This window comes from Phodopus roborovskii, unplaced genomic scaffold, assembly GCF_943737965.1.
Source record: "Phodopus roborovskii unplaced genomic scaffold, PHOROB, whole genome shotgun sequence".
Classification (NCBI taxonomy): domain Eukaryota; kingdom Metazoa; phylum Chordata; class Mammalia; order Rodentia; family Cricetidae; genus Phodopus; species Phodopus roborovskii.
In genome coordinates, this window is record NW_026126571.1 from 32,142,867 (window position 1) to 32,168,455 (window position 25,589).

At 47.2% G+C, this 25,589-nt stretch overlaps 2 protein-coding genes across 2 annotated transcripts; both read right to left on the reverse strand.

The window, feature by feature from the left end:
- Nucleotides 1-957: 957 nt before the first annotated feature.
- Nucleotides 958-11,854, reverse strand: LOC127235619 (zinc finger protein 398). The gene is made up of 5 exons (XM_051202970.1): nucleotides 11,746-11,854; nucleotides 8,593-8,946; nucleotides 6,920-7,046; nucleotides 3,645-3,752; nucleotides 958-2,904 (listed from the first exon to the last, which is right to left on the reverse strand). The coding sequence occupies exons 1-5, from the start codon at nucleotides 11,767-11,769 to the stop codon at nucleotides 1,799-1,801; spliced, it is 1,719 nt and encodes a 572-aa protein (XP_051058927.1). The 5' UTR covers nucleotides 11,770-11,854; the 3' UTR covers nucleotides 958-1,798.
- Nucleotides 11,777-24,280, reverse strand: Znf783 (zinc finger protein 783). Its single transcript, XM_051202980.1, is given in 9 exon segments — nucleotides 11,777-11,925; nucleotides 14,165-14,911; nucleotides 15,941-16,142; nucleotides 16,357-16,442; nucleotides 17,182-17,328; nucleotides 21,372-21,503; nucleotides 21,885-22,011; nucleotides 22,089-22,427; nucleotides 24,195-24,280. Coding segments are annotated over 9 exon segments (1,953 nt in total). The 5' UTR covers nucleotides 24,219-24,280.
- Between the last annotated feature and the right edge of the window lie 1,309 nt (nucleotides 24,281-25,589).

Genomic DNA, 25,589 nt, shown 5'->3' on the forward strand with positions numbered 1-25,589 from the left:
TGACCTGTGTTGCTCTATTATTTAGTACAGAGGCATTTGTTCATTAAGGAGTACTTTCCATGCTATGGGAGATTTTTTGTTATTTGCTTTTTGAGACAGAGTTTTCAATGTGTAACAGCCCTGACTGTTCTGCAGATTTATTTGTAGACCATGTCGGCCTCAGAGATAGGCCTGCCTCTGCCTCTGCAGTGTGTGCCACCATGCCTGGCTCCTGTGGGAGTCTTGACATAATGGCACTGGGGTCTGATATGAGACTCCATGCTCTGAGTGTAAGGGGTGTGTGTGTGCTTTGTAAATGGCTCAAGTCTGGTACAAAGTAACAGTGAAGGAAAGGGATACAAAATGCCACCAGCACCTGGGGATGGGGAAGGTATTTGCTGGTCCAGATCTACCCAAAAGAGCCTGACACTTGCTCAAATTAAAAACATGGCTACACTTACCATCTTGTATTGGTAAGTCATAAGGGTAGGACTACAGCTTTTCTTTGCTTAGAGAAGTAGAAAATAAAGCTATGTCTTACAATCAGTAGACCTCAGGATAAATGAAAGTTAATGTATAAATACTGAGGTGGGAAGTGGTGTACATTATGAAAATGTACTTACCACCCATTCCACAGACAATGCTTTCTAAGCTTTTATGTGCACATGTCTATGTGAGCATATGCTTCCTGTATATATGTGTCCATCTAGGCCAGAAGAGGGTTACAGTTGCTGGTAGGTGTGCTTACTATGGCCTAAACACAGTATACCCTCCAGGGAAAATCACCCTGCTCTACCCCAAGCCTGCCTCATGGTGTTTTACGTCATTTTTTATTTCAGAACTTCAATATAGACACACAGTTAAGAATAACTCATCACTATTATCTGGAGCCAAATAGTATTACTACAAAACAAACCAAGTTTGGCAGGATCATCAGGGAAAGAAGGGAAGTTTATAGTTTTTCATAAATACCTTTATTTATAGGTTTTAAGTGAATGTGGGAAGTCTCGGATTTTCAATTAAAAAAAAAAAAAAAAAACCTCACCCAGATGCAGAAAGAGCCCAGAGGGCACAGCAAGCAGCACAGGTCTGTTTACCCACATTCCTTCAGAGTGGGGACAGTGACAGAGTCCCAGCCCTTCCAGTGGGAACATGCATGTAATTATTCTACAAATATGGAGGCACTGGTGAAGAGGTGGGGTAGTTGGCAATTAGGGCTTTGAACTCCTAAAGGATATTTTATTTAAACGGAGACACATGTAGCCAAACTGACCTTGAACCTCTGATCCTCCTGCATCAACAGGAATGCTAGGATTACAGGTATGTACCACCATGGCCAGTGTAATTTGATACTGGGGATCTAACCATGGTTCCTTCCATGCCTGCTAGATGAACACTCTGATGAGTCACATTCCCAGCCCTGTCCTAGGGAAATCTTGGGAACTAGTTTGAGTTGCTCAGGCAGAAGCAGAGCAACTCAACTTTTCAAAATTGTAGCATTCCTAACTGGGCAGCCACCTTCGATGGATGGAAAGCCCATGTTGCTGCCTGAACTGCTGGGGGTGGTGATGAGACCACCAGGATCTCAGGGGACTCTGCTGCTGCTGGTAGATACACTCACGTTTTATTCTTCTCTTCAACTGTTTCTGCAACATTCTCTGCAGTAAGAATCTCAGGGCCACTTAGCACCTGCAGTCCATGGGAGAAAACCTTTCCCTGGGGAGCCTAGCAGGTACCACACATCTGAACCAAGGAGAGGCAGCTTGGATCAAAGGGACCCAGAAATGTTATGTGGCCTCATTAGGGAATTCGCTGGGTGCTACCCTGCATTCTCCATCTTTACAGACAGACAACTATGCAGCGACCCCTCCAGACCTTCCTGACCATGGTCACTGAGCTGCTGACCTCTGCCATATGCCTTGTAGTCCTGGTTGGCCTTAGTGTCCTGGGATCTGAGTGAGACAGAAGGGTCACTGGAAAACTTTCCCCTAGCTGCTGCACCTTTAAGGAGCCTTGCAGATGACTCATCACTTGGTGAGCTCTTCTCACAAGCCACATAAGCAGAGGAGGCTGAGCGGGCATGGCTGCCCTGGTGGCGCACCAGCCAGGAGCGACAGGTGAAGCTCTTGCCACACTGGCCACAGGTAAAGCACTTCTCTTGAGAGTGGCTGCGTAGATGGCGTAGGAAACTGGGCTTGTGCGTGAAGCATGAGCCACACTGGGTACACTGGAAAGCATGCTCGCCCGAGTGCACACTCTGGTGCACTGTTAAGTTGGCCAGGCGTGTAAAACGCTTGTCACACTGGGTGCATGGAAATGGTTTCTCACCCGTGTGTGTGCGCCTATGTTCCACCAGTGTGGACAGACGCCCAAAACGACGGCCACACTGTGCACATGGGAAGGGCCGCTCTCCGGTGTGAGTGCGCTGGTGCTCTAGCAGTGTGGACAGGCGGCCAAACCGCTTCTCACACTCAGCACATTTGTAAGGCTTCTCCCCAGTGTGTATGCGGTAGTGCGTGGTAAGTGTTGACTGATGGACAAAGCTCTTGCCACACTGGACACAGGTGTAGGCACGTTGGGCTGTGGGTGCATGGCGGTTCCTGGTAAGAGTGACCTGCTGCGTGGCACTCTGGGGGCACTGGAGACTGGTAAAGGGCTGGGATCCATGGTGTGGGTGCTCATGCTGAGTGCTGAGCTCTTTGACAATGAAGTTCTGGCCATTCTCAGTGCCCTCAGTAGCTGGCACAGGCTGACTCTGAGAGCCTGGGGGGAGGGAAGACACCTCTCTTTCTTTGAAGACAGGGAGCAGATCCCTACAGGTTTTCCTCTCGAGGTCCTCTTTGTGGGGTCTCCCTTCAGTTGCCCAGGCTGGCTCCTGTACCATGGACTCTCTTTCCAGGTTCCTTTTGTTGGCTCGCCAGGTCTCTGGTGGGAGGAGAGATAGCAATGAGTCATCTCTGCCACAGACTCTGGAGCTATGCTAACTGATCCCCTCTGTTCTTTGGTATGGAAGTCCTGAGGCTCACATGAGCTTGTCACTGAAGGCCCTCATTCTGGCCCTAACCCACTTGCCTTCTGCCAGAGGCCCACTTTGTACCATCTACATGCATCCAATGCCCTTGCAGCTAAGCTGTGTGCCTCTGCTCATGGTCTCTTCTCATCTGTACTTCAACAGCCTCCCAAGGCCAGCTCCCCAAAAGCCCTGATCTGTGCCACCAAGACCATGTATGAGATAATCCCACCACCATCACATCCTGATTACAGAAGGCCTTCACCTGTAAATAGATTCTAAATGTGCCTTCTGAGGATACTGTCCACAATTTTTATCATTCTCAAAGTGTTCTCTGGCTCAGACATGGTTTCTTCTTCCTATGTTGTGGCTGTCTTTCTCTTAACTAAAGAGTCCTTGTGAGGATGGAGATTTGTGTCCTATGCATCAGTCAGCCCTTGCAGTGGCCATCTAACACCATGCCAGCTATAGGGCATGAGGCAGAGCCAGGACACATTCATGTAACTGTGGGATGCTGTCCACAGCAAACACAGCACGGAGACAATACGACAACACAGGATACTTGCTTACTGCCACTTCCAGACATGAATACAGAAGCCCCCATCCCCCCCAGATGTTCAGAGACCCAGATGTGCAGCCTGTCCCTGGGCCTCACCTGAGCATAGATATGCACTGGTTGTCTCCCGAAGGCTATTCTCATGTGCTTCTTCCTCTTGCTTAATCCAGGAAAGAACACTTGGGGCAGATTCCAGCTGGCCTGTTTCTAAGAAAAAGAGAAGAAGCTCCAGGGGCATCAGATGTCATGGCCTCTTTACTGTGACAGTCTCTATCCAGGACCAGTAACCACAAGAAACTCAACAGAACCACAGGACCCAGCAAAGGCAGAACAAGTACATACTGGGATTTCTGGTAAGACTAAATCAAGAGAACAAGGGTGCATAGCTTCTGAATGACCAGTGGTAGCTTGTGACCAAGGGCCAGCAGCCTTTTATCACTACCACCCCTTTCTGTAGGAAAAAAACAGATCCCTCCAGAATACAGACCATGTTTCTAGAATATTTCTTCAAGCAGATAACATGATGTAAATTAAAGGCTCACTTTTCCAGCTACATGATCTCTGATAGTTTACCTAGCCTCTCTGTGACTTAGTATCTTCATCTATGCATATGAAAAGACAAAAACCTACAAGAGATTTAAATGGATCAATATTTATATTTAGTGTATAACCACTAACTTTGTTTGTTAAACTGGAAATAAATGCATTATTCCAAGAGAAAAAGGGAAAACCTTTCTCTCTTACTAGCTTTTTGTTGTTTTTTAAAACAGGGCTCTGACTTTCCTATAACTTGCTTTGTAGACCAGACTGGGACTAAAGTTTTGTGCCACTCACTATACCCAGCTCCTGTGAGGTTTTGGTAGTGGTGGTGGTTGTTGTTTTGAGACAGGGTCTCACTATGTAGACCAGGCTGGCCTTTAACTCACAAAGTTCCCACTGCTTCTGCCTCCTGAGTGTTGGAATTAAAGGTGTGCACTACCATGCCCAGCTTCTGTTACCTTGAACTGTAGTGGCAAGGCTACTCCATAGGAAAGGCAGAGAGCAACACGTTGAAAGGCACTTGAATCTGTGACACCTTGAGCTGCCAAATAAGCCTGTCAGAAGTGAGAAACCATCTTGTCTAAGCTGTTACTGCAGTATTTGGGTGTGGGTTTTATCAGTCTGTTTGGCAACCAGGTAACACAGTACCCTATGGTAGGTGTCCTGCAAGGGCCAAGTGACCTCCTAGTCTGTTCCAATCTCTAAGCCCAACATCCATACCACAGCCACAATACATCATGCATTCCTCTCCCTGCAATAAATGTTAAAAACTTTAAAAAAAAAAAAAGTGAAACCATTTCAAGCCACAGCTATCTAGCTACCAACCATATACTCAGTATTGTTCTAGTATTGACTCTGAAATACAGGATCATCATTCCATTGTTCTGGAGGCACCTGTGATCCAGTAATACTGAGAAGAGCTGCCTTTGCAAACTTCTAGAAAATAAAGCAAGCTTACACCAAATGACAGTGAAGAAACTAACAGGATGGAGTGACTGCTAAAACAGCAAGGATTATTCAAGGCTAGGCAGTCCTAAGTCCCCTAAGTCGCCACAGGCACTTCCAGGGACAAACCAGCCAAGCCAGCCTCTGATTTGCAATCTGCTTCCTGACCACACCTACCATGGGGCCCCAAGCCCCCTTATTATACCATAGGAAGGGGAAGCCACCAATCACTAAGCAAGCTTTCCTGACCCTTTTTATACCTCCCTAACCACTACTGGCTGATTTCTGTATCCTGGTACTCTGCCCTCCCTATGGGTACTCTGCCCCCACTCCTCCAGGGACCCCAAAACACTTTTAACCTTACTGTAAAAATCTAAAAACAAGGAAAAGTGGCTTGAGAAAGGGTTCTTACAGAGAACCTGGGTTTGGTTCCCAGTACCTATATGGGCATTCTCACCACTGACCTTTAACTCCATTTCTAGATCTAACATCACATGTGTGCAGTGCCCCCACACATACACAGGTACACACACTCACACACACACACACACACACACACACACACACACACACACACACACACACACGGAATGGTACCTTGGTTAACCTTTGTGTTCTGAGAAAAGAGGGAATCTGGGAATCCCTTTCAGTTAAGAGTGGTCCCTTCTATTGTCTTTAATTTTTTAACTAAGGGTTTCTTCACCTTTCAAAAAGCCAGGGTGGTTCACACTTATAATACTGAGGCTGAGGTAGGAGGCACAAGTTCGAGGCCAGCTGGAGATACTCAGTAACTTCCAGGCCAGCCTGAGTTATAGTAAGATCTTATCAGATAGGGGGAAATGGCTGCAGCTGTGACTCAGTGGGAGGGGACTCCCCTAGAATTCACAAGGTTCAATTTCTAGCATTTGGAAAGCAAAGGAAAGAAAACAGCTTTGCAATCTCCATTCCAGCCTGGTGCTATTACCTGAGAGAGAGAATGAAAACTGACCCAGTACTCATTCATTGTGTATCACCCTAGTGTGTGACAGGCACTGTGTGGAGGGGAAACATCAAACTAAGGCTTAGCTCCTTCCCTGAAGAGGGCACACCCTTAGGAAGCAGGGGAAAGAGCTGGGCCATGGACATAGAAAGGGCCTCATCTGCCTCACCCTTGACCCTTCTCACAGTTCCTCAACTGATTATCAGAATTCAGTGGTGTACCAGGAGTAGGCATAGCTACAAACTAGGTCCTAGGGGGACAAACATAAAATAGAGAAGCCTCTACTCTACAGGATGAACTTGGAGGAACTGGACAGTGAGGAGTAGATTCTAATCTGTATGTCTTCACTGAAGCCCTGGATAAGCAATTTGACCTTTCTGCAAGCCCTAGGATGATATAAGAGCTGGGATGTAGCCATGAGATTCTAGATCTAATTAAGTCTCACATAAAAACACACATCTGCACACTTGGCTGGAGGACCTAATATTTACTGCTAGCCCTCAATTCTCAGACCTGAGATACCTTTACAAAACATGCCCATGGGACTGGAGAAATGGCTTAGTGGTTAAGAGCACTGAATGCTCTCCTAGAGGACCCAGGTTTAATTCTGAGTACATACATGGCAGCTCACAACCACCTATAACTCTAGTTCCAGGGCATCCAATGCCTTCTTCTGACCTCTGCAGGTACCAGGCATGCATATGATACACAGACACATATGCAGGCAAAACAACCCATATATACGAAATAGATGCAGATCTATATTTAATTCTAAGATGGGAATTAAGGGTACCTTTTGCCAGCTCCTAAGACAGAGGACCAATCTGCTCTGGCTCTCAGATCCAAGAGCCTCAACACACTGAGGAAAAGAATGAAAACATATTTGGAAGCCTTTGAGATTGTCTCTTACCCAGAGAACCTAGCACCTCATGGCTCTCTTTTGCTACATGTTTGCAGAGTTCCTTCTGCCAGTCTTCTGGGCTGCCTTCCTGTTGCTCGGGGAAACACCCAGCCACTGCTTCAGTAGTAACAGAAACCTGGAAGAATACAAATCCCACACCCCTTCAGAGAATAGCCAGAAATAGCTCTGAAATTGTGACACTACTGACCAAATGCTAGCTCCTGCCCACCACATTTCCATAGAAAAGCATCCTCCCAGCTCCTGCACATACCTGCATCTTCTGCTGGAAGCTGAATGGGGATGCTTTCTGTAAAGTTCCTGTACTTGAACCAGTCATCACTCTCAAAAAGTCATTCTGGGGCCTTCCCTTCTAGCCCATCTCCATCCCTTTGTGTCAGCTGCTGATGGGAGGAAAAACCCTACTCCTTACGAGCTGCCCATACTCAAACACTTTCTACCCAAAGACCCCCAGTGGCTACACCAGGCTAAGATGCAGATCAGTGCCCCACTCAGCCGTCATCAGAGAAGCTTCTTCCTCTAGTAGGTGGGAACTAACAGAAGCCCACAATGGGACAATGTACAGAGAATGAGAGACTTTGGAGCACTCAGTCCTAAATGGAATGCCTTTCAACAACCCCCTCTCCTCAAGGCTCAGGGATCTATGTAGAAAAGTGGGAAGAAAGATTGTAAGAGCCAGATGATGGGCAACTCCCAAGGAAACAGTGTCCTCCAGACATAGCAAGATTAATGCATGTATGAACTCAAAGAGATTGGCAGCATACACATTACCAGTACAGGTTCAAGGCAGATGGAAGTCCCACCCCAACTAAGAAGCTATCACTGGGTATATTAACCACATGCCATAGCAGGCCCCATTTCTAGAAGTTGGCCAACATAAAACAAACTCAATGGTATTTTTATACTTTGTTTAATTTTGCTTTGTTTGAACATTTTTTTGTCTTATTAGTCTTTTGCTTGCTGTTTTATTTTTGTGGGTTTTTTTTGTTTTGTTTTGTTTTGTTTTTGTTTTTTGAGACAAGATTTTTCCATGTAGCATTGGAGCCTGTCTTGGAACTCGATGTATACACCAGGCTAGCCTCTACCTCCCAAGTGCTGGGATTAAAGGCATGCACTACCATTGCCCAGCTGTTCTCTGTTTGTTTGGTTTTTTTTTTTTTGTTGTTGTTGTTGTTGCTGTTATTCTTTAAAGAAAGAGAAAAAGAATGTAAAGTTGGGTGGGTAGGGAGTTAGGAAGGATCTGGGAGGAATTGGAGGAGGAGAAAACATGATGAAATTATATGAAAAAAAATTTTTTTTTGTTTTTTGTTTTTTGTTTTTTGAGACAAGGTTTCTCTGTGTAGCCCTGGCTATCCTGGTACTCTGTAGACCAAGTCAGAGATCTACCTGCCCCTATCTCCTCAGAGTTGGGGTTAAAGGCATGTGCCACCACTACCTGGCAGAACAATTCTTTTCAACTAAAAACAAACAAAAACAAAAACAAAAAAAAAAAAGGTCATTCTGAAATAAAACAACTGTTGCTACCCAAACATATCCTTCCCAGCAACTCACTCTACTGCCTACACAGGCACCTTTCCAATGTCTCACTCTCCTTTTGACATTTTTAAAAGCTCTTTAAGGTTCATTGTGACTATACTGGAAGCCTTTCTTCATTCTATGAATACCTTGGGGGCTTCATCCTTGCTGCTAGTGGGCAGCCTTGGGACCCAGGAGTTCCGGTTTTGCATCTGGTTCTCCAGGTTCTCCAGCCGCCGCTGCAGCAGCCCGTACTCCTGCAGCAGAGTCCCCAGCACGGCCCACTTGCCCTCCAGCTGGCTGCTGAGCTCCATGGCTGTCTTCTCACAGTCAGCCAGCCTCTTCTCAGCTGACCCTGTTCGTATTTCCAGGCTTTGAAGATGGACAACCTGGGACTCTGTTTTCTTCTCCACAGCTTGAACAGCAGCCATGATGGCTAAAAGGGAAATCTCTGCAGACTGGATCTGGACCTGTTGTTGGAGGTCAGACCCTACATGCCAGTCCTATGACCAAAGATAAAGAGATGGGTTAGCTTCCAGAGGAAGGCCAAGAACTGTTCTCAAATACAGTAAGATCAAGATCTGCTGGGATGGGCTCAGACTTCTCACTGGCTAGATCCCAGACAAAGACAATAGACACTAGACCCCACAAAACCTTCACAGGAAGACTACTGAACCTAGACCTATTGCAATGAAAAAAAAAAAAAAAATAGTGAGCATTCAAGTATACACCGGATTTAATCTTGTTCTGTTGTGTAATATTTGTTTGACTATGCGAAGATGTGTTGCTGTTTTACCTTGCCTGCCTAAAGCACCTGCTTGGTCTAATAAAAAGCTGAATGGCCAATAGCAAGGGAGGAAGTAGAGGCAGGACTTTCTGGCAAGGAGATTAACTAGGAGGAATTTAGGCTCAGGGAGAAGAAAAGAGACAGGGCCAGACAGACATGGAGGAAGAAGGAAAGCAGGGCATACAGAATAAAAGGTAAAGTCCTGAAGCAAAATATAGATGAACAGAAACAAGTTAAGTTAAAAAGAGTTAGTGAGACAAGTCTAACCTAAGGCCAAGCATTCATAATCAGTAAGTCTCCATATCTTTATCTGGGAGCTGGTTGATGGCCAAAGAAAACCCCCACTACACTGCTCTCCTTACATTAGTTCTGTCAGTTATTTAATCACCTTTCCTTCTCTGGGGGACACAGGCCAACAGCAAGGTCACAAAACCTGTGTGCCTGATAGCAATCTCAGCCCTCCCCCCCCAGAATTTCTCCATGTCTCCTTGGCTGTCCTGGAACTTGATCTGTAGACCAGGGTGGCCTTGAACTCAGAGATCCACCTGCTTCTGCCTCCCAGGTGCTGGGATTAAGACATGCGCCACCAGCAGCAGCACCAGCACCCTCCCCTCTTCTTACAGCAGCTTTCCCCAAAGTGCCGCTGTTCTGACTTCAGTGATCTCTAAGCATTGGATGACTCACCTAATGCCGTGTGATGCTAATGCTTGAGATACTAGGTGTCTTAGTTAGGGGTTCTATTGCTGTGATGAAACACCATGACCAAAAGCAACTTGACTAGGAAAGTTTATTTTGCTCACACTCCACCTCACTTGTATCACTGAAGGAAGTCAGGGCAAGAACTCAAAATGGACAGGAGCCTGGAGGCAGGAGTTAAAGCAGAGGCCATTGAGGAGTGCTGTTTAGTGGCTTGTTCCTCATGACTTTCTCAGCCTTTCTTAGAGAATGCAGGACCACTAGCCCAGATGTGTCCCACCCACAATGGGCTGGGCATCCCCACATCAAACATTAGTTAAGAAAATACCCTACAGGCTTGTCTACAGGCTCATCTAATGGAGGCATTTTCTCAGTTGAGGTTCCCTCATCTTCAGCTTGTGTTAAGTTGGACATGAGTTTTCTGTGACGGAGGCACCTCATCAACCAGCCCCTGAATAGTCACTACACTGGAAGGCTAGACCTTAGCTGCCAGTAAGCGGGGACCAGAGAAAGCTGAAAGCCAGTATCTTAGTCAAAAGGAAATACCCCTCCCCAACAATATGCTGTCTAAAGGAGGTGGACAATGTATCATGCATAACTGTAAATAATAAGACAAAGAGCAAGGAGTTCCTATGTGGGGACAGCAGATAAGTCCTGGAGTGGGCCTCCTTCCAGAATTGAATTCTGAGCAGTTTGAGGCAAAGATACACAATTCTCCTAAGGCTCTGTTTTCTCAATTACAAGGACATCATGACTTTCCTATCCCTTAGGTGGTGACGGATGAAATAAGCTACAGGTATGAAAAAGCACTCAGGGTGTATGACATTCCCTTATATTACTAATAAACATGAAGGTTTCAGACCACAGACCAGAATGTTCTATATATTACACCAAAGGCTACAGTTAATCAAATTCTGTGACACTAACTTTCCCAAGACATCGTTCATAAAAAGATACAGCAAAGTGCCCCACACAATCCGATACTTGTCACTGATGCCTATCTTTTCCTCCCTTCTATTGCAGCACTATCCTGCGGTCTGACCACTCATCCATACAACAAAATATGGCTGGGAGGAGGCAAGCAGTCTCCACAGACAAGGGTCAAATATCTTTGTGTCTCTGTGACCCTTGCCACAAATCTGGCATCTAGAAATATCTCTGAAGTCACTGCAAAGCTGTTCCTAGCAGATGACCTCTACCTTCAGAGACATCATCCCAACAGTTCACTCACAGGAGTTGGAAGGCAATAAGTCAAGACTGAGCCTAAAACACGCACACCTAACCAACATCCTCTATAGCGATGGTCCCCCCCACCCCAACACACACACACACCAGCTGCAGTAATAGTCTTCCTGTGGGTTATTGGGAAATAGCAGGGGAGCGTGTATGCATCCAGCCTGAATAGCATCGAATTCAAACCTGAAAGGACGTGGAACCCCTGAAGGTAGGGACAAGATTATAGCTCCCAGGACCAGGAGGGTTAGTTGGAGGGAACTTAGCTCAGGAATAGATCTGAGATGGCCAATAATTGCAAGGGGAGGCAAGAGATCCCCGAAAATGGGTCATGATGCGTTAAAAAACGTCCACAGCTGGTGCATCCGGCCCAGGCATTTCCTGGTTAACCTCAATTGGCTCGTGTTATGAATAATCAAAACCCGGACAAGAGACAGGAGCTTTATCCTGTGGGCATAGGCGCCCTACTCTTCCTCCCTGAGACCCTGGCTTGAGTCCTACCCAATTTTAGGAGGTGGTAAAATGTCTTCCCAGAGAATTCAGGAGCCTTCGCATCCCCCACAAGGTCGGTGCGGACCACCCTTACCGGAGCAGCGGCCGCCTCGGTCATGGCTGCGCTAGATCCTGCCTCGTCCCAGAATAGCCACTGCAATCCTTGCCCACACGCACCAGACTCGGAAGGCAGTCCGGAGCAAATTGCCTCGGAACCGAGTATGCAGAGTCGTGATCCCGCAGCGTCTCAGCTGCAGCTCTTCTGCTCCCGCGACTGGATCACAGGCCCCACCCGCTGCACGCAGGCTCCCCATTAGCTAGCCTTGGAGGCTCCGCCTCCTAGCTGCACAGAGCCCAGACTCTATTGGCGAGTCCAAGTACCAACCCCACAGCGTGCGCTGGCGCAGTGTCTCAGCCCCTCAGGTGTGAGCACCAGGTGTCTGGCTCATTTAGCCTGTGAAGTCCACCTGTGTTGAGCCTTGCAATCCACTGGAGTCAGCAGCTCAGACTACCCAGTACAAACTAGGGCACAAGCACACAGTTTAAGCAACGTGTTTACAGAGCACCGATTAGGCTAAGATTGCCACCTTCATAGTTCTTAGAGCCATTTCTTTGTTTTAAAAAATGAGGGCTCCAGAAGTGTCTGGAGTCCATCGCTGGGCTCCTGAAACAAGCAGCCTTCGTTCATTCTTAACCCAAAACATCCTTCAACAAGTCCCACTGAATACCAGAACAAAGTAAGCACAGTTGGGCATGATGGCTCAGGCAAGTACATCTTAGCCTTCTGCAGGTAGAGGAAATAAAGTCACAAAAGCCCAAGATCAACTAGGGTTACAAAGCACCACTTTCCCCACCCCTAGCACTTGTATTTGTGCTTCAGATGTAGAGTACTTTTTTCCAGGGGGCATTTCACATTAGAAAAGAGGCCTAAGAACCTTAGCTCCGCACCTCCAGAACAGCAGCAGTGAGCTCTTGTAGCTGAGGATTATGCTTCAGACAGATATACTGTGTGCATCCTGTCTGAGCCTTTACTGACAGCTGTTGTCTTGCTTGAGAGGGTGTGCAGGCAAATAGGACCCAGAACCATGGCTGAACTGCCACAGGCTTGCTTACTTATCCCTGTCCTGGAGAATGATGGCAGTGCTACCCTCTGCCTCATCTGTTCAGGGCTTTTGAGAGTCAAGACTCTAAAGGACATCAGGAAATAGCACAGCCAGTTGAAGGCACCTGGGAGCCCTCCTGACTGTGCCCTGGTGTCTGAGTGCCAAACGAAAGCAAGCTATCAGGAGAGCTGGGACCCACCAGACTGTCTAGGCAGCTCCCAACATGGTGTAGCAACGAATCAGCCACCCTCAAGACTATGTAGTTTGACACTGTGTCTTCAGCCTGGGTTTTTGAAGGGCCCATGAAGTACCAGCTCAGCTAGAAAAGTCCTCCTTGAAGGAGTCTGCCTGGGGGAAGAGCACAAGGTCAGCTAAGAAGAGAAGAGACCAAACTTGAAAGAAAGGAGACAACTAGGCACATATGTCTGTGCCGCTTTTGATACAGACAACTCTAAGGTGACTTCCTTGGCCTGTTTTCTTTGTCAGACAAGAAACATGAGGCTCAAGAGAGCTGAAGAATTCCCTAGCTTCTGCTACAGAGTCTCCCAGGCAGGGGCTTCCTGTACAATTTTCTTCGTGCACTTTTGCAAGCCTGTCACACTGGGTCAACCACGGTATCAACCTGACACCTGAGAGGGGTGGTCCATTCCTAGCTTCCATCTCCTTTACAACTCCTAGTAAATGTAGTAATGGATGTGGCTGCCATGTGAGGGAAAGGCAGAGAAGACTGTGAGCCACTCTAGGCATTTAAAACACCCTGGGAATTGTGTTTTCAGAACAGCACAGCATCCAAGCCATCCCCACCAAGACAGGCCTGCACTAAGCAGGCTCTCCCACCCTGCCAGCACCACATAGAGAAGGCAGCAGAAAGTTCCTGTCTCTTAGGCCTCAAATCTTGAAGAAAAATCTTAAAGTAACACTAAAAAATAAAAATTTAAAAGTGCAAACTTCCAGTGCCTTCCCTTAGCCATCTGTGCACCCTGCTTTGTTCTCAAGTAGACTGCAGATTTTTATCCATTCAAACTGCCCCCAGCCCCCAGACCTCTTGTCCCATTCTGGAAGAGACAAAAATCTCTGTTCCTACTGACTGAGGTACCAGCCAAAGATCCTACTTTAAACCTCAAAGAATCTTTCACAAGTCAGGAATGCCCAAAAGAGAGGAATTAGAAGATGGAGGCACTCTGTCACATACCTACAGTCACCAAAAGGGTGACTTCTCCCCATCTGAACAGAACAAAAACTCTCTAAAGCCATCCCAGAATGAGGAACCAGTGTCAGGTTGGGCACAAGGGAAAGGCTCTGAGTGCAGATCCTGCCGGGTACATGGCAGGCTCCTGTGGTCATTCTTCCTCTTCAGGGCTGGGCTCCCCAAGTGGACAGAAGACATGAGGAAATGCAGGCTCGCCTGGCCTCAGGAGTGGGTCTGCATGTGGACAGTCAGGTGGTGGTTCCTGTTGAAGGCCCGGTCACACTTGGGGCACTGATAGGGACGCTCGCCGGTGTGGATGCGCTGGTGGCGAAAGAGGTCTGAAGGCCGGCGGAAGGCCTTGCCACAGTAGGAGCAGGCAGGCCAGCCTTGCTTGTTGCCTGTGTGTTGACGCTGGTGAAGTATCAGGGACTTCCGCTGCTGGAAGGAGCGCAGGCATTCACTACAGTGGTAAACCTTATCTGCTGACCTTTGTCCCATAAAAGCATTGCTTGCCAGGGAACGGCAACTTGTGGGATCCCCAGGTAGCCAGCAGATGACAGGGCCAGGAACCACTACCTCCCCTGGTTCCAGTGTGGAGCGGCTGTCCCCTGACCCAACAGGCAAGCCACTCTGAACCTCCTCCTTGTTCTCCTCCTCTTCTACATGGGTCCGCTGATGGATTGTCAGATTAATCTTTAAGCGGAAGGTCTGCCCACAGTCAGGGCATGGGAATGCCCGCTGCCGTTGTCGAGGAAGAATACGGGGTGGCTCTTCCACAGCCTCTGCTGCCTGGGGCTCCCTAATCTGTACCCTAGACACTTTCTGGGCATGATCCTGTCTGGGGCCTCCAGTCTTGTTCCTGGGCCTTTTGTGGACTCTATACATGGACTGGCTTGGGGACTCTGGAAGCTGTTGCTCAGGTTCATGCTCAGACTGGGCTTCTGTCTTGATGGCCACAGCACCACCACCTGGCAAAGGAATCATGACTAGTTCCAAGGGGACCGCATGGCTCCCCTTGCCCACCATTTGTTTCAGGTCTTGTTCCAGGTTCAAGCCTCCTCTCCCTTCCCCAGTTGCTATGAGTGCCATGAAAGCAGGGTCAGGGGTCCCACTCATAGACACCATGGGGCAGACACTGCCTCATGGATTATTCAACTTTGTTTGTTGTCTTATGCTCATTCCTAGAAGACGAGCTAAGAACAGCAGAGAAAGCAGAAAACTTCAGAAGCCAACAGGAGTCAGGGACCCTGTGGAATTCAGGATTTAATTCTGGGAGACAGATGGGTGGGGCTGTAAGAGCTGGCTCTGAAGCTATGGCAACCGTGCTACCAAGGCCCTAGTGTTATGATAACATTTACAACCAAAGAAGAACAAGGAGCTCATGGCCCCAACTACTCCCAGACCATGATTAAGAAGCCTTGTAGGTCATATGTGGCTGTAATAGCAGCACTCAGGACGCTGAGATGAGAGAGACGCTACAGATAAGCCTTGGCTACACAGTGATTTTAAAGCCAGCCACCCCATCTCAAAAAAAAAAAAGTGCTGTGTGGCCTAAGGGACGGGAGAGGGTCCACCAGAGTCTGTGACTCCTGCAGGTCTCACCTGATACAAGGGTGGGACTGAGACAATTCAACTGCAGGGACAGAGCCATGAAGAGCACAGGCTGAAGTAAGGATAGTGGTTCCCAGGTGCAGAGAATAAAGGATCTTGTCATTGACCCCTAGCAGAAAAACATGGACTTCAGGTAAAGGACCTACACTTAAACTATAGGTTAACATGCAAAATGCCAGATACCTCACAATATTACTGTTCATATGGAGTAGACCATATGAACAGCCTTTCTACCACTAGCAGACCATAGCTCAAACATGCAGCATGTCCTCACACAGTAATTTCCATCTGGCCAGTTGACCACAGACTGACTGCTACTCTCAAATGGCCCTCTGAGTTTTTATGAGGCTCTGCCACAACCACAGATGTCTTCCCCTTTCACTCACCTGGCCCTAAAGAAGGCAGGCTGTCTGTGGGAGGGCAGGGTGGCAATCCTCCCTCAGTAGAGTCTCCCTCTTGTTTAATTGGTGAAGTGTTGGTGCTTGCTGGAATCCCTGTGAGAGGGAGAATCAGATGAGGGTCATTCCTAACACAAGTATCACAGGAGACATAGCCATTTCCCAGCAGGTCCTGAACATGCTTACAGACCTGTCAGGAAGAAGAGATCTTTAGGCTTCCATCTGGAGGGCTTTTGAGATAGGAACAGAGCTATGAAGGCCACATCCCCAATCCCTCGTAGGCCCAGGCTCACAACGTGTCCCTCCACATACATCGCCTTCATCAGCCTCAAAATAACAAAAGGTTTGGAAAGGTCCAGGACAGAGTCCCAGGTCTGTGGCAGGCAGGGACACTATCCTCCTACCTGTGGTCCCGCCTCACAAATTCTATGCATCCAGCTTGAGCTCACACACTGGCTGGGAGGGACACAGAGAAGGGAGAAGTCATGTGCTATAGGGGAAATGCAGAGGCACCACTAGAAGGAAGGGGCAAGGATTGGAAATGAGGCCAGCATCAAGAAGGAAGAGATGGTTCAGCGATTAAAGAGCACATCTGCTCTTCCAGAGGCCCTGAGTTCTTAAGGCTCAGTAACCACATGGTGGCTCACAACCATCTGTAATGAGATCTGTTGCCCTCTTCTGGCCAGCAGGCAGACATACAGGCAGAATACTATATACACAATAAATAAATAAATCTGTAAAAAGAAAAGAAAAAAAAAAAAAGAGAGAGAGAATAGGGAAGAGAAGTAAGCACAGCTAAGTGCATGAAGCTCAGTGCCTTCAGTCAGTCTCAGAAAAGGACCAGCAGGGACTGCCTATAAACAGGAACAGACACAGAATCCTGGATGATTGAAAAAAGTCAGAGTTCTCAACAGGGTTTCAGAATACTGAGAAACTGTGGCATGCCAACCTAGCACCACACTGAAGGTAGGAAACAGACCACCATGTTGACATGGCCACTGTAAAAGTTTCAGCAGATGCCATCCTCACTCCTCCCCTTACTCCACACAGTCAGATATGTCCAGGCCCCCACAGTGCTATTGAGACATCTGAGCACTGAAGAGACTAAACCTACCTCTCCAAGGCCCATCTTAGAGGCCTATCCCAAGAGCCTATGCAGCACAGTTCACTATTTGGCTTGTTTCCTATGTTGAGGATATCAATGTTGCTGTCCAGCTGCCCTCACTCACCAGTGTCAGGCTCAGGTATAGTACCCTTTGCTTCCTCTTGCTGCTGCTGCTGCTGCTGTAGTGGCTGCTCCGGTGCCTGCCTTTCTTTTGGCTCCATTTGGGCAGGACAGGCTGGACTTGGGGCATGCTCTGGACTCAGAGGGATTCCTAGAAACACAAATCAGTGTCACTGAGAACAATACCAAAATCTCCTAGGCAGGAGGCCAGTGACTCTGGGGCCACACTAAATGTAAAGTCTCAGATCCTGGGATTTCAAATCAAGGACAGGACAGGATGTGAAGACAGTGGCCATCCCACTGCCCCACAGCTCAATGCTTTTGTAAAGCCTTTTTGTTGTTTTGTTTTGTTTTTGAGGCAGGGACTCTTTAAATAACCCTGGCTATCTTGAAACACACTATGTAGACCATGATGACCTTCAACTCAAGAGATCCACCTGCCTCTGCTTCTGTCTGCTGGTATTAACAGTGTGTTCCACCATGCTAAGTCTAAAGTCTCTCAGTCCACAAGGACTACACAACATGTAATTCAACTGAGAGTGCTAGATAGGACATGACAGCTAGATCAAGAACCTGGCTGATAATGGGATGAAGGGTCTAATGTCCTCCTCTGACCCCTGTGGGTACCGAATGCACATGGTGCCCAGACATATAGGTAGGCAAAACATCCATATACAAAAAGTAAAATAAATGTATATAAACATAAATAATAAGTTAAAAACAAAAGAACCTGGCTATTTAAGGCAAGGAGGAAAAATGATGTATCTCCATCAGACATCAGGGTGTCTGCTGGCTTCAAGCCACCTTCTGCAGTGCCGGGAAGCCCACTGGCACAGCAGAAAAGGCACAATGAAGATGTCGTCTTTGGAGCTCTGGTGTTCTTAAATACTCCTAAAAAAAAAAAAACTCATTTATTTGTTTATTTTCTGTGTTGATATTTTGCCTACATGGATGTCTGTGTCAGGATGCCAGATGCCCTGGAACTGGAGTTACAGACAGTTGTAAGATGACATGTGTGTGCTGAAAATTGAACCCAGGTTCTCTGGAAGAGCAGCCAGGGCTCTTAATAACTATGCCATGTCTCCAGCCTCCACAGTATTCTTTCGAGACAACTCTTCCTCCACCCCTATCCTTGGACTCACGCATGGTGTTTGTTGCTGCCTGCCTTCCAGAATAGTTCCTACAACCTGGTTGTGACTGTGGTTGTTAAATGGAGGCTCCAAAATGAGCCTAAGCAGCCTCTCCCACACAGAACAGAGCTGGGGGAAGGGTGGTTTTGTTTTGTTTTTAAGACAGGGTCTCACTATAGAGCTTAGGCTGGTTTGGAACACAATAATGTAGACTGGTCTAGTTTTGAACTCACAGAGATATACCTCCCTCTGCCTCCTGACTGCTGGGCCACCATGCTCAGCCTTCTTTCCTTCAAAACACAAGAAAACAAAGCAAAACAAAAACTAGAGAGGTATATATGACACAGAGACAGACGGACAGATTCAGGGGTGGGGAGTATGTAGGTCAGAAAGCAATTTTCAGGAGTTTTTTGTCCTCCACTGTGGGTTCTACAGATAGAACTTACATTATCAGGTTCATACATAGAGAGGACCTTTCACCTCAGTGGCGAGGACCTTTCACTACTGTTGAGCCATCTCAACTGCCCTTCTGTGTTTGCTTTTTGAGATAGGATCTCATATGTATTCCAGGGTGGCCCTGAACTCACTATGTGGCTGAGGATGACTTTAAACTTCTGATCTCCAGCATCGCCATCCCTAGTGGTGGGATTATAGGCATGTACCACCATACCAGTTTTTCTGGTGCTAGGGATCAAACTGGGGTAAAACACTATCAAGTGAGATACATCTTTCATCCTTCCCCTCTTCTTTCCTGCTTTTCAGGACCAAACAAATAAACTCCAGCAAAACAAAACAAACAAAAATACCAAACTATTAAGAAAAAGATATACTATGAGCAAAACGTTGATGGTTAAAGAACTGCTAGAGTCTGCTGTCTGATACCAATCAGCCCACATGGAACCATGTGTGCTGAGGATAGCCCAAATCAGACAGTATTTGGATGAGAAATCCACAATCAGAGAAAGAGGAGGCTCTATCTCTACAGGTGCTTGAACTTACCAGTGTGGTTTTTTTTTTTTTTTTTTTTTTTTTTGTTTGTTTGTTTTTTTTTTTATGAACAAAGACATGTGAGAGACGCACACAAAAGCTCTCCACTGCTTCAGTCAGCTCTTCTCTTCTGGAAAACTGACAACACTGTTGTGGAGTCTCTCATACCTCACACGCCAGGGAGCAGTGGTGAGCCACACTGTTCCAGACACACACACACAACAGGCACGAATAATAATAAATCCAAAGACAGATGCTTCAGCTAGGTGTGGTGCTCATACCTAAAATCTAAGCACTCAGGAGGCTGAGGCAGGTGGACTACTATGAGTTAAAGGCCTACATATGAGTCTGGGCTACATATTAAATTACAGACCAATCTGGGCCATGGTGTGAGACACTGACTTAAAAGCAAACAAGGCCAGGCAAGATGGCTCAGGAGGTAAAAGCCCTTGTTGCCAAGTCTGTAGTTCCATCCCTGGGGCTCACATGGACAGGAGAGAGCTGACTCCTTCAAGTATTTTCCTGACCTGCACACATACAGACACATAAATGAATGAACATTACATTTTTTAAAAAGCAAACAGCAGCAACAAGAAGCCAGTATGGTGTCATGCGTCTATAATGCCAGCACTTGAAAAGCTGAGGCAGGAGGATCACTAAGGTGGCTACATAATGAGTTCCAAGCAAGTCTGGGGTACAGAATGAGACCCTGTGAGAAAAAGCAATATAAATGTCTACGGCCCATACTGCCTTGCTGGGTGACCTCAGTCCCTCCTTGTTACCCATGCTGTAGCGGAAGGAGACCATCAACTCCTAAAGTTGTCTTCTGACCTCCACACATGTACATGATGCATATCTCCATCCCCTCCATACACACAGGTAAGTCAGGTGTGGTGGTAGACTTTTGCAATCCCAGCACTTGGGAGGAGGAGACAGGAGGACCAGGAGTCAGAGACTACATACTTACTGAGTTTGAAGCCAACCTGAGATACACGGGACTTTGTCTCAGAAACACAACACAGCAACAACAACAAAAAGAGAACTGCTTCATTGGCAGAATAAAGGTGCTGAAGTCTTATATTTGGATCTTTGTAAGAACTATAAAGGGAAAAGGTGTTTGTCCTACTAAACCATGCAAAGCACCACAAGACAATGGTTCAGAAGAGTGAAGCTCCAAGGCACAGAAAGGTAAATATGGAAGAATATGAAATCCCGACTGTCAAAGAGCCATGAACATTGAGTTTCTCTTATTATTATCTGGAGTCCTGAATTAGATACTTTCCTCCCATGGAATTAAAAGGTACCCAAATGCATGACTGTAAGTGGGAAAAGAGGGGATACAATTTTCTTCTCATTTAACCCTACCCATAAAAAGAAAAAGGGGGAGGAGGGGACAGAAATCGAGTGTTAACCCCACTTATATGGAAACTGTAACTCCAGCATCCAAAACTTAATTCCGGCCTCTTCTGGCACCAGACATACATGTGTTAAAACATGCAGGCAAAACACCCATTTACATAAATAATATTAAAAAACAAATAGCTAGGCAGTGGTGGCGCACACCTTTAGTCCCAGCACCCAGGAGGCAGAGGCAGGCATATCTCTATTAAGTTCAAGGCCAGCCTGGAATGAGTTCCAAGACAGTCAAGGCTACAAAGAGAAATCCTTTCTCAAAAGACCAAAATAACAAAAAAGGAACTACAAAAGGAGTTCTAGGACAGCTAGGGCTGTTACACAGAATAACCCTGTCTCAAACAAACAAAGGTTTTGGCAACAGTTGTACCATAACTGACCATCAGTCCACTTAGGAGATGCCGATTATACCCTTCATCTGTATTTGCCACCTCTGACCTCAAAACCATTCCTTTTGTGCTAGAGCCTTCTATACAGAGGCAGAGGCAGTTCTAAGGAGAAGCCTTCTGGTTACTCCTGCTCAGAACAGCCTGGGACAAAGTGTAGCCCATTCTGGGTGAAGGGCCTGTGCTCTCTTTCCAGCTCCAAGATGGTCCAGTATACCCCGGAAGGTAATGTGTTGTTCACTTTGCCCCAGCAGCTCCCAATATGTGCCAATACTTACCAGTGTTTGGTTTCCTTGGGCATGCTGCCTCCTCCTCCTCACTCCCCTTCCCCTGGCCACAGGGGCCTGCAGGAAAAGGCTCTTCTCCCCTCTCTATCCAGGTGAGGATGTCTGGTTTAGAGATGGCATAATCTGCAGACAGAATGGTGAGGGCATGGGGAAAGGTCTAGGTCTGGAAGCCTAAAGCAAAGGCAAGACTGCAGGAAACCATCCTTAGATGGAAGTCTAGACTGCAGGAAACCATCCTTAGATGGAAGTCTAGACTGCAGGAAACCATCCTTAGATGGAAGTCTAGACTGCTGGAAACCATCCTTAGATGGAAGTGTAGACTGCAGGAAACCATCCTTAGATGGAAGTGTAGACTGCAGGAAACCATCCTTAGATGGAAGTGTAGACTGCAGGAAACCATCCTTAGATGGAAGTGTAGACTGCAGGAAACCATCCTTAGATGGAAGTGTAGACTGCAGGAAACCATCCTTAGATGGAAGTGTAGGCATTGCTATGCAGTCTTACCCAGGGAGATCAGCGTCTTGTAGTTGTCTCTCATCACATGTTTATAGAGCTCCTTCTGCCAGTCCTCCAATTTGGCCCACTCCAATTCAGAGAAATACACAGCCACATCATCAAAGGTCATAGGCACCTGAAACCACAATGTCACACCACATAATTACAAGCATGGGTCCTCAGGCTCCCCACCTGAGGGCATCCAAAAGCTACCTTGGGGAACTCGTCCTTGCTGCCAGGGGGAAGCCGCAAGACCAAAAAATTCTGATTGTGCATGAGGTTCTCCACATTTTCCAGCCGCCGCTGCAGCAGCCCGTACTCCTGCAGCAGAGTCCCCAGCACGGCCCACTTGCCCTCCAGTTGGCTGCTGAACTCCACAGCTGCCTTCTCACAATCAGCCAGCTTCTTCTCAGCTGTCCCTGAGCGTCCTTCAAGAGTCAGCAAACGGGCCACACAAGAATCCACTTTCTTCTCCAAGGCCTGAATGGCTGCCACCACAGTCCACAGTGTGATCTCTGTGGTATAGAGGTATGAACTCTTCTCTGTATCTAGCTGGAGTGAAGAAGGGGTGGGAGGCCTCTTATTACACATCTGTTTGTCCTCTGAGAAATCAAAACATCCGCACTGTAAACCAGGAATGGTAGTATATACCTATAATCCCAACATTTACAAACTGAGGCAGGGAGATGGCCTCCAGTTCAAGGGCAGCCTGAACTAGACAGTTCCAGGTTAGCCTACAGAGTGACCAGCCAGGCATAGTGGCACATATCTCAGGTGGGTCTCTATGCGCTCAAGGGCAGCCTGATCTGACCAGCTAGGACTGCATAGTATAATACTGTCCTTAAGGAAAAAAGGGGGGGACATTTTGTCCCATGGACCTGCAGGTCTATTTTTAAAGATTCACCCAACCTGAGATTAAAAATATTTAGAAAGAAAAATTGTATCTCTTCTAAACGTGTACACAATTTTCTTGTCATTATTTCCTCTGCGATGCAAATATTAGCTTTTCCATTGTACTAGAAATCTAGAGATGATTCATGGTATTTTGGGGTATATGAGTGGGTTATATGCAAATACTACATTATTTTATGTAATGGACTTGCGCATCCCTTGTCTACTGGGGGAGAGCTTACAATAATGTGATAGTGCTGAGATCTATCTTGTTGGCAAGTTTTTTTGGGCTATTAGGTGCTGCAAGACAGCTGAGTGATAGGAGCAGGTGAAATGATCACGAAGAGTGAGTCATCTGGACAAGTACAGAAATACCTTCCAGCCCCACCCCCACGCCCATTTTCTATTCCTTGCAGTCAAGGAACCCAGAAGGGCACACAGAAAACAAGGGAAGGGGAGGTTTCCTTCAAAAGGCTTCCAGGAAAGTAAAGTTTCAGAAACTTGTCTGAGATGTAATGGTAAGAATACATAACAACACATAGTTCTGGCTCCTCTCTTTCCCAAGGTTCCCCTGGGGCAGACAGGACTTTTCCTGTCTTCCTCTTCTCTTCTGTCTTCTCTCTGTGTCTCTTTACCTCCTTTCTCTTTCCTTCCCCCCCCCCTTCTAATAAAACTTCTCACAAAAAAAAAATAAAAAAATAAAAAAAGATAACACTACTAATTTATATAGGTGAAAGAAAGTTCTGGCACATCCTCTGAAATGGCCATACTGAACATTACCAAGCTACCCTTCTAAAACTGCTAAAATGACAATGGTTCTCAACTTTCCTAGTGCTGCGACACTTTAATACAGTTCCTCATGCTGTGGTGACCCGCAACCATAACATTTCGTTGCTACTTTGGAACTGTAATTTTGCTACTGCCATGAATAGTAAATATTTGAGATGCAACGCCAAGGGGTTGCGACCCAGAAGTTAAGAACCAATTAAGTAATCTTTAAAGAAACAAACGAAAAAGGTCACAACATTCAGAACCTGTTGCAAACAGGGCTGAGTCAAATTGTTTCCTACCTAAAAGTAGAGTTGCTGTGTATTTTAATGCTGGTCTCATTCTAAGGTGTTTGCACGAGGCCTAAGCTCAACATCTACATGCCCCTTTGCATCCTCAGCCTTGCAGATATGGGCCCTCTCGACTGTTGGGCTGAAGACCTCAGAAGAAAAACGGACAGGGCTGAGTTGACTGCTAGGTCCTTCGAGGCCTGGTGTTTGGGCCGCCCGCCGCTGGGTGCAGGCTGGTGGCCTATGTGGCCTCCAGGCCAGTGGCTCCATGGTCGCGGCGGGCTGGGTGGAGGCCTTGGTAAGGAAGGGGCGATCCGGGCCTGGAGTGCCGAGCCCCTCGAACGCTGCGGACACCGGCCAGGGCGCTTACCTGGGCGGGCGCCGCTTCAGCCATGGCTACCGTGTCTTCGTTTGGGTGCGATCCTCCGCCGACAGGTCGGGCCAGGCGCGGGCCGAGACTCCCCGCCAACAGGTTGGCCCAATTGCAGGCCGCGTGTCGGTGACGAACGAGAGGTGCCCAGCTTCGGAACTATTGCCTGGCGGCCGCAAACTCCCCACAGTCCTGAGCCACGTGCCCCACTGGCCCTTTACCAGAGCCGCGGGTGCGGGGAGGGGGGTAGGCGCGGCCGGGTGCGCACAGCGCCCCCTGCAGCCCGAAGGACCGTATCCCGGGGGCGCTCGGAGCCAGCCTTCCGCGCCCTACCCGCGCCCTACCCTGTGAGGCTCACCCTGCCACTGGTGCGTTGCTCGCCAGGCAGCTGGCCTCAAGCTAGCCCACGGGCCGGTCACTTCAGGAAGATTGCCCGCGAGGGAAACGCTCAGGAAATTTCCAAACTACGCGCTCTAGCTGAACACCCTCATCCCAAGGGTTTTTCAGATTCCCTTTTCTGAGGCCTGTAGCCTAGAGAGAGGAAGCTAGGGACTTAAAGGTTTCTAAACCCTCTTTCTGTTTTCTGTTTTTGTTTTGGTCTTTGTTTTCAGAACAAATGGGAAACTCTAAGGGGAAAGTTTTGTTTTGAGAATAAATGGGAAGCCCTAAGGGGTAAAGTGAGTTTAAAACAAAATGCAAGCCAGGGACTACCTCAGTGGCAGAGCGCTTGCCTGGCTTGCTTGCAACAGAACCTGAGGGAAGTACTTCCTGGGCATCCTTGTCTCAAGCACCTACCTTCGAGGTTGAGCCTCTGAGATTTATGAGTCTCATCCGCACATCCGCACATCTCGGGTCTCACCGCTTCTTCCAGCCCTCTCTGCCACACCCAGTCTAGACTGGCACGCGACATCAGCAGGGCATCCTGTAAACCTTGGCTCCAGGTTGACCATCCTGCTCTTCCAGCCCAGTTAAAATGACAGAATGGACAGGAGCATAGCTACTGTGTTCATTTATAAGGCTCTCTAACCAGTTCATGTCCTAAGCTATCCCAAATAAACTATTTCACTTAAGACCTATTTCCTTTTGAAACTAGAAAGCCTTACTCAGGAAGGCCAGGATCTTAATAAAAAGTAAAACCTGCTTTTCTTTGTTTCCTGCATTTTTTTTCCACTCATTCTATTGGTTTTAACCAATAAGCCAATAAACTTTCAGCTGGCAATTGTTCTTTGTATTTTAGATTTGTTTTGGTGTGTGTGTTTTAAAAAGTAATTGTAAAAAGGAATTAGTTCTGAGGTTGGAAAGTTGGTTCATTGTGTAAAGGCCTTTTCTGCCCAAGATGACACAAACCTAAGAATCTGAGGTCAACCTCATAAGAGTAGAAGAGAACTGATTTCA

Bases quoted from the DNA above. Each gene is read 5' to 3' on its own strand.
- LOC127235619 (XM_051202970.1), bottom strand. From the start codon at position 11,769: ATGACCGAGGCGGCCGCTGCTCCG. The intron at 8,947-11,745 runs GTAAGGGTGGTC...CTTTGGTCATAG, and splicing joins CCGAGGCGGCCGCTGCTCCG to GACTGGCATGTAGGGTCTGA. The intron at 3,753-6,919 runs GTAAGAGACAAT...TCTTTTTCTTAG, and splicing joins TGAGGTGCTAGGTTCTCTGG to AAACAGGCCAGCTGGAATCT.